This window comes from Astatotilapia calliptera, chromosome 6, assembly GCF_964374335.1.
Source record: "Astatotilapia calliptera chromosome 6, fAstCal68.1, whole genome shotgun sequence".
NCBI classification, from domain to species: domain Eukaryota; kingdom Metazoa; phylum Chordata; class Actinopteri; order Cichliformes; family Cichlidae; genus Astatotilapia; species Astatotilapia calliptera.
The window spans coordinates 14,370,310-14,379,188 of NC_137427.1; the positions used below are offsets into that span (position 1 = coordinate 14,370,310).

Consider the following 8,879-nt stretch of genomic DNA (forward strand, 5'->3'; position numbering starts at 1 on the left):
TGACCTTAAAAGCTCACATGTTGGAGGGATGGGGCAGTGTCTCAGGAAGGTAATTCACACCTTTTCCCCATGATGACAGTAATGACCCACGCGTTGATTCACAGATGGTTACAGGGGCGGGTCAGTGACTCTCAGGGGTTCCAAGAGGACAACCACACTTGGGGTTAAATACATGTCCATCAGTTTTTTAGCGCTGAAGAAGCTTCTTGGATCAGAGGTGACCAAAAAGAAGTTCAGTTGCCTTAATTTCAAGTAGAGATGGCACGATACCACTTTTTTATGTCCTATACCGATATCATAAATTTGGATATCTGCCGATACCGATATAAATCCGATATAGTGTATTTTTTAATCAATAAAACTGTTTTTTAATATCTTGCTGCATTTTGTATAAATTCATACTCAAGTTTTAAAAAACAAAACACTATGTCTTTGTGCCCCCTTTTCCCTGTTAATGCCCTATCGGCCCCCCTGGCTAAACTTTGCTAGATCCGCCCCTGCACAGTTACCAGTTGTCAGCTACGTAGAAAAAGATCCTGGTCTAGAAAGTAATATTAAATAAATTCTAACAACAGCTTATCAAGCTTAAACGTGCTGCTGTTGTTCAGCCGCTGGTTTCCTCTTTCTGGCGCGAAGTGGGAGATAAACAAACAAGAGAGACGGGAGTCGCGACAGAAAAGCCGATCAGCCGATCAGTTTCATGATTGAAGTAGCAACAGGAGAGAGAAGAGGCAGTCACTCCATATATTGGTTGTTAAGCTTAACGTGGGAATGCGTTACAAACATTCAGAGATGAACTTACACACTTGCTTTACGTCTCTCTGGGATAACTTTCTCTGCGATGAAATGCTGGTTTGGTAGCGAGGCTACAAATGCTGAACCAGACCGCTGAGAGGTCTCGCACGCTCAGCCGCTCTGTCACGTGACGCATACTGCTCCGACTGCTAAGGTTATGAGCTGAGTTACACCATGTCGCAAGTTTTGTGAGGTGCTTTTGTGATATGTAATGGATCGGATGGCATTTGTTTTTGTTTCTCTCCGATATCCGATCCAGTACTTTAGATCAGTATCGGACCGATACGTAATATCAGATCGGTCCATCCCTAATTTCGAGTCCTTCGGACTGTCAAATTAGCTGTAGAAACAAGAAAAACAAACAGCTTTTGTACCGGGCTGTAAATATGTTAATATAACAGGTGGTTGGGCATTTTGATAAGGGACTCTATGGGGATTGCCTCACTTTTGTGGCCAGCCTCTGTGGGAGTTTTTGACACTCCTGTGCTGGCTTCATTTTTCAACCCCGCAGGTTGCCGTCTGGTCTGGATTTGAGCCTTGTTTGTGTTACTTCTGAACTTATACTTGTGCACATTTTAACCAAACATTTTCTAAACTTTTCTGACAGCTCCCCTCATTTTCTGTCTACATAATATAACTCCTGAAGCCTTTTCTCTGAAATGAAATAAAACCCACATCAATTTGGAAATCTTGAAAGCGATATCACTGAATCTAAAAAGTTTCAGCTCATTTACTAAAATTGCATATGATGCTTAGTTTCTGCAGCATACCATTGATTTTTTTTTTTTTAATTTTAAGGTAAATACCTTTTTTAGGCGATGTTACTGAAGGTTAATTTTCCCAGAAACCTCATTTGTGAAGGTGTTTTTGTATTTATTATAATAATTTGTGCCTGGCCAGAAAGACAAAGCTGCATCAGTAAAATTTAACTGTTGCATATATTAACTACTACTATAACTTTTGCATTTTGAAAATATTGCAAAATATTGATTAATAGATGGTTGTATAAAGGACTTTGTAGATGATGGTTGTCTCAGTAAAAACATATGTAAGGTGCACAATATGATGCAACACTCTCTATAACTATCAAGCTTTCTTTTTATAGCTGTGTGATCTACTTCTAGGGTTCATTCATTATGACAGGATGCATCCTCACATTCCACCTTCGCATCGTCCTCACATCTTGCGATTCACAGCATCAGTCTTAAGCAGCCTTTATAAAACATGCCATGTGATGAAAGACACAATTATGTTTCCTCGCTCTTCCACGCACTTTGTCTCCTTGAGGTGCAATTAAGGGATTGGTGATGAAAAGCACTGTAATTGTTGGGAGTGTGTAGCCTCCTTGAGGAGAAAAATATAAAAACAAAAGTGGGAGTTGGTACATAATTTGTACTTTGTAATTTGAGTAACTTGGAATGGGATTGGTTGGGAGTTATCCCTGTGTAGGCGATAAAATTGCTTCTTTAGTGCTGGTTTTTTATTTTGGAGTTGCTTTAGGCTCTGGAAGTAACACCCAGGCTCTATATATCTTAAACATTAAAAAAAACAAAAACACCACCCGCCAGGAGGGCAACACGGAGGAAGCCCTCCAACTCAGATCAAACCGGCCATGTAAATGGGGACTTGCGTCAACAGGGCCTTTTTGAACTTCCATCCAAACAAACCGTTAATGAGCTGGTCCGTGTCTGCCGGGCTCCCTGTGGAAAGGGACCAGCCCCACATTCAGCTCCTGTTGGCCTGGTCCTGGAAACTCTAGTCCTCCCCTCACCCGTCTACCGCAAGAAAAAGTCCTTGTTGGTTTACAAAAAATAAAAAGAGCTTTTGGCTGGTGAAGCTGCTGGCGGTGGTAGTTTTTGGAGGGTTTTGAGATGAAATCTGATGACAGAGAAGAAGGAGGTCTTTGATATTGACCATGAGGTTTGTGAGCCTCTGGTCATCTGGGTGGGGGTTAAAGAGGTTAAGAGTCGGATGTGTTTGTTTGAAACGCAGCCCTGGGGATGCCACGCAGTGCGAACTGCCAGCAACGGCAGATTATGTAGAGCCTCATCTGTTGCCAGTTAGCTTCTTTGCTAAATCTCTTATTTTCTTAAGTTTTCTACTTGTTTTAAAAAGGTTAGCAACTCTCAAAGCTCCCTTTCAAGAGAGGAACTGATAACCATTTTTGCTTTTTTCCACCCCCTCAGAAATGACTCTTAGATAATGGCGCTCTCCTCAGGAATGACGAATCGGTCACGTCTCAGTAACTAATCTGGAAGGCTGAATAGATCGAGGTTAATGCTGGCAGAGGTTGTGGATTTTTGCTGTCACATATAAAGCGACGCTCTGTGCTTCCACGAAACATATTTGAACGTCTGTCAAGCACACACCACATAAGCTGCAATTACTTTGAAGCAAGCATGCTGATTTGTGGAACGAAATCGATTAGAAAACCCAGATATTTGTGCTCTGTTTCCGCATATGTGATGCGTTTCTCTGCCAGAAACTAACAATTAAATGACGTTCATATTACAAACTTGCCATCAAGTCTTTTACCAAACCAGATCTTTAAATCTCCCTTTGCCAGACCTTTCCACCATGGAGGAGAGGTTACAGAAACGCGAGTACATCAAGCTGACGGAGTTTGTAGCAGACATGACCAAAATCTTCGACAACTGCCGCTACTACAACCCCAGCGACTCGCCCTTCTACCAGTGTGCCGAGGTTCTGGAGAACTTCTTTGTCCAGAAACTCAAAGGCTTCAAAGCCAGCAGGTAAGATGACGGTGAGGATGATGAGGATAACAAAATGGCAGCGGGGTACTTTCGAAGATGGGCTTTGTTTTTAATACCCAGAATCAGAGAGAATTTTCAGTGTCTTTCAGAAAGACACCAACTAATTAGCAGTTTCACTTGTAGCCCTATATAATTGACTCTGACTGGTAGATTTACTCAAGTGAGAGCAATAAAATTTAATCTCTCACAGAAAAATAACAATAAATTTGCTCCTAGATCACTATCTTATGGTTCTCCTCAATGTTTTAAATGTTCTTTCAACCACCAAGCTTGTGCTGTCTGAAATAAGCCGGTAACACCTCTATTGTGCCTATTTTTTAAAATATAATTCTGGACCTTAATACCAAACTCTTTCCCTTTTCAACTGCCCTTCCCTTTACGCCAGCTTTCTTGATTGGCTTTCCTCTGGAAACAGAAGGTCTAAAGATACAGATCCAGTATGGTCATATTTACAGCCCCAGTTTCACAGGCATAGAGACCAGTCAGAGAACTCCCTGGCAACCTCCAGTCGCTAGGGAAACCTGGTTCATAGGTGGTTGCTGGAGGTTGCAGGCAGGTTGCCACAGTTGCCAATAGTCTGCATGGAAAATGCTGACAAACACTGGCCGCTCGCTGTCTGAGCCATAAAGAAACGAATAAGTGCGATGCAGATCGGAAACGGAGAACGTTTGCTCTCACGAGTAAAAGTTGGGCCTTTTCAGATGTTTTGGTTGGAGCATTAAAGCAGAGCTTTCACTTTGAAGTCCCTATTTCTGTTTTGCATAAAGCTCAGGGAGCAGTTTGCAGACAATTCGCCATCTTCCATGCAAACTGCCGGCGACTGCGGCAACCTGCAAGTGACCAAAACCGATCGCAAGGAGGTTTTCGGCACAGCATCCTGTATTTGTAACAGATTTCACATTATCCACTGACACCAACCGGATGAGGAATACACACTTCAGAAAGAAACGAATAGAAACGTCTAATTCAAATCTTTCACTCTGTCAGATTTATATAGTCGTTGATAATGTTTTGCTGGAGTTGTGTTTGCTTAATTACTGGATATATTTTTTTCTTTCTTTTCATTCACACCTTCACTGTTTATCAGTGCGACCTTCACACTTTCACACATTCAGGCTTCAGTCAGCTCATCTTTGCACTCCTAACAACAAACCTGCTCAGGCTTTCATCGTGTCGTCGGAGCACTTCATGCTGGCAGCTACATAAAAAGCCCACTTTCTACCATTCAACCCGACATGTCGTATGACAGAGCGTAGGGAAGGATCTGTGGAAGTCAGACCTGTTTAGATGCACCTTTATACCCGACACCTTCTCCACTGTCTGCCTGTGCTTGGTCGTGCCTCTGAACTCATCTCACTGAGCTGTCCTCGCTGTGCCATGTGATTGCTTTGGTTGGATGCACTCTACAAGATGGCAGGAATGCAGTCACATTATCTTTCAGGTGGCTTTCTTTGTGTGTGTGTGCATTAGTTTGATTAAATAGGGCGAGGAGGGTAGCGGGCGTCTCCTAACTGAGAAGATGGAGCGCCTGTGAGCATTTGAGCCACGATGTTTTAATGGGCTCAGTAAGTCTTGTGGTCTGCATCCAGCTTTATGTGCTTGAGGTGGCGACGTACTTCACCTGCATGTACTGACGTCATCCATTCTCTCTCTCTGTCTCTCTCTTGCAGATTGTGATGTCAGACTCCTGGGTGCCGGGGTCACTCTTAAAAACAAACAAAACATAATTCGCTATCCTGGATGTTGCTGTTTTCACTTGTTTTAAAAGAAACAGCATTAAAAACTTTGTAAGAAAGTGCATATATTAAGACACACGTTAGGTGTGATCATTTTTTTTATTTTAAAAGCAAATAAAGGAGAAAAAAAAGTTTCTACTGTCTAAAAACATTAAAAACAAAACAATGGCAGCCATGTTGGTCACACAAACCATTCAAGGGAAAATGTATTTTTTTACACTCTTCCACCAGATGACATTTTGTTGAGGCAAAAAGAAGTTTTGCTAAATTTGTTGGTCTCTGAGATTCAGTTTCTGATCACAGGTGTTGATTTTGACTGTAAAATCACACGTGAGCGACACAAACACACACTTTACTTTTGCTTTGATAGAACTGTTGTTCTTTTCTCTTTTTTTTTGCCATTATAACATGCTGCAGAACATTTTTACCTCATTTCTTTTTTTTCTTCTTTTTTTTTTGACATTCATTACATTTTCTTTATTGGCTGTACCCATGTATTATATTTCATGTTCATATTTTATCTTTTTTGTGAAGGAATATGTTTTATGTTATAAAGGAAATAATGGTTTACGCTGTAAAAACAAAGTAGAGTGAAGAAAAAAAAATCTAGTTTAGCTTTCATATTCAGAATATGACGAGCTTAGCGGTCTCCACTATAATAAAAATAAATCTTTTTTAAAAAAAAAAAGACTCTGTATACTTATTGTTGGGTCGACATCAAAAACACACATTTCAGTAACATTTCACCAACATGGCTGCTTGGTCTGCAACAACCCGTCTGACCCACTGGCATCCAATACATGTTTTGCTATTGCATTTTTTTTTTTTTTGTACTTTCCCCTAGTCACATATTTGTCACTTTGTAAAGCCTTTAATAAAAAAAAAAATAAGAAGAAAAACAACAACAAGAAGTTTTCCAACTGTGTTCTTCCTCCTCTCTTTGCCTGTTTCTGTAGGTCACATAACAACAAGCTGCAGTCAGCTGCCTCTTAGCTCTGCTTAAAAAAACAAAACAAAAACTAAACAAACCAGGTGTCACACAGACCCGGCTTGTGGTTTCCTCTGACTGATTAAGAAGCGTGGTCCAAGTCAGGCTGCGTCCGAACCCGACTCCTCTCTGGAGGAACGGCGCCCCCACCTCACACAACACCTCACCTGGCACCTGCAGTGCTGAGAAGAAAGAAGTGAATTGGAAAAAGGTTCATTTGTCATCAAAAATGTCAGTGTCGTCTTCATACCAAGGGGCAGGGCAGTTGCAGACTTACTCTCTGGCAGCCTTTTACATCCCAATCAGCCATCCCTGCCAGTGTAGCCCCTCCATGAGAAGAAAGCCTGCAGAGCGCAGATGGCGAGGCAGCAGCGCTCGTTGGATGGTCGGTGGCAGTCTTATCTTTAAAGCAGCAGCAGACTCTTGGAAGTTCATTCTGTAGCTGATGGCTGTTTGTTTGTTTGTTTGTTTGTTTGTTTTGTGTATCCTATATAGCAAAGTGTCACCTTCTGTCCCCCTTTCTTAACTTCATCCTGTCCCGTTTTCACAATGCAAACATCCCGCTCGATTTTAGCCACTGCTTCAACTGGAAACTGCTGTAAAACGTGCACAGCCGATGTCGGGAAATGTTTCATCTGAAGCTAAATGTGCAATTTGGAGTTGACTTCCCTCATATTCAATAAGCGCCACCTTTGTTTTTGCCAGGAAAAAATAGTAACCCCACAAAGATAGGTCGACACTGCAGACCAGCTTCATTCAGCCAGTCCTGAAGACGCAGCATCACCTTACATTAGACCTAGTTATACTGACCACATTGTTTTCAGGTTTGTACTGCTGCATGAAGCATGAATCAGCCTCGTATAACTCAGTGTGTCTTTCAGGGTCACATTTCACTGTATATTATCGAAGCAGCCTGCTGATGCTGAGATGAGCCCCCTGTAACAGAAGCTCAATTTTGTACAAAAAAAAAAAATAATTGGACCTCATGTGAGGGGGGGGGGTCTTCATTTAGTCTCAGTGCAGCAGTGCTTTCATGTTGATTTCCACAGGGAACACCCAAAATAAGCTGCCCCACCCACAGCATCCTGCCGTTCTTTTGACCTTTTTTCCATTTAGTGTTCTTCTAAAATGCAAGTTTAAAAAAAAAGTTAGCTAGTTTTGTGCCTCCTTAAACATGACTAGTTGAAAGAGGCAAAGGTCCACATATGAGGAGAGGGAGGGGGATTTATTTTATTTTTTAAAAGGCCTTCAGGGAAGGTGAAACTTGTACGAGGCTTAACCGACCTACAAGTACTCCACCCTCCTCTCATCGAACTCCGGTGTCCGTTTCTGTCGGTGGCTGAGTCTGTAAGTCTGTCTCTCCTTATCTTTCAGCCACTTCTTCCAGCATAATTCACTGAAGCTGACAGGTTGGCTCACATCTGTCTCTCAACTCTGCCTCAAAGCATGGTTAAGTAATTGGGTAATGGACTTTTCCACTCACAATCAACTCAGTTATGTTGCGGTCCGCGGCAGCAGGGTAAACTCCGAGTGGAGTGGGGGGGACTGGGGAGTCTTTGTACCGTGGGGTTTGTATGAAAATTTTATAACTGCATTTTTGGCATTTCTGGGAGCATTTTTGTAATTTGTGATCATCCGTTTTGTAGGAGGGGAGCCGTTAAAAGGCAAAGTTGCAGTTGTCTTTTAGTTTATATGTTGGAGACTGTTTATAATCAGGAAACGTTTCAGTTTTACTCGTAAAGTTTTTACATTTCCGGGTGTTTTAATTAGAGTTGAGAGATAAAGTAGCCTCTGTCATCTTCTGTGTGTTTGTATGTCTTTCAAATGTCTGTCTTTTCAAACATGGGTCACTTTCTAATCTGACGATAATGTGCTTTATCCACTGTTTGTAATCTCTATTGTATATTATTGCTGTCCAAATATGTAGAGATGAGAGATTTTTAGAGCAGTAGAAACTTTTATTTTTCACTATTTGAACCAGCAACTAAGCCCGCCTGTATATTTTAACTGTCTATTTTTTTCTCTTTAGAGTGAACTCTACATTTAGGTGAAATTACCCTTTATATTAAAAGTGCTGCATATTGTGAGCATAAAGGTTTTGAACGGGGTAGAGTGACACAGTAACTCTTGTACAGAGTTTTTCTTTTTTGTAAGAAACCAACCAGTTCAGCATAACGTCTATATTGACATTGCATTTCTTGTATTATTTATTCATATCAATGAAAAGTTCTCAGTTTTTTGAGTAATGTTGGAAAAAAGAAAAAAAAAAACGTAACTGCAGATAAAAGTACTCTATGTTTTTAACAGATTGTGGCAACTCTGAGGAGATTCTCTTTTGTACTTGATAGGACATTTCATCCTAGATAATAAAGTAATGTTTTTGACACCAGTGTTTTCTCTCATTGCCTCTGCTTTTTAAGCTTGATACAAGGTTGTTTTTGTTTTTTCGTGCATTGTTTTAGTCGAGTTTAAGGTTGTTTGGATGAGCAGTTCTCATATTTTGTCTAAAACAAATGTCTTCGATCAGTGTTTCCCCCAAAGAGACTTCTGTCTGCTCCACTCTGTGTCCCCCCACACAGACAAAGG

The 8,879-nt window shown here is 41.1% G+C and overlaps 1 protein-coding gene across 8 annotated transcripts in view; it reads left to right on the forward strand.

The window, feature by feature from the left end:
* The window catches only part of LOC113023948 (nucleosome-remodeling factor subunit BPTF), a 54,517-nt gene extending 48,193 nt beyond the window's left edge, over positions 1–6,324 (forward strand). For 5 of the 8 annotated variants that reach the window (XM_080302409.1, XM_080302411.1, XM_080302410.1 and 2 more), the window contains 2 exons: positions 3,362–3,548; positions 4,657–4,853. In XM_080302409.1, coding sequence (XP_080158535.1) covers positions 3,362–3,548; positions 4,657–4,714 — 245 coding nt within the window. In that variant the 3' untranslated portion in view covers positions 4,715–4,853. Of the gene's footprint in view, positions 1–3,361; positions 3,549–4,656; positions 4,854–5,239; positions 6,214–6,261 lie in introns of those variants that run through there. The other 3 variants (XM_026170443.2, XM_026170445.2, XM_026170446.2) reach the window with 2 other exon arrangements.
* The last annotated feature ends 2,555 nt before the right edge of the window (positions 6,325–8,879 follow it).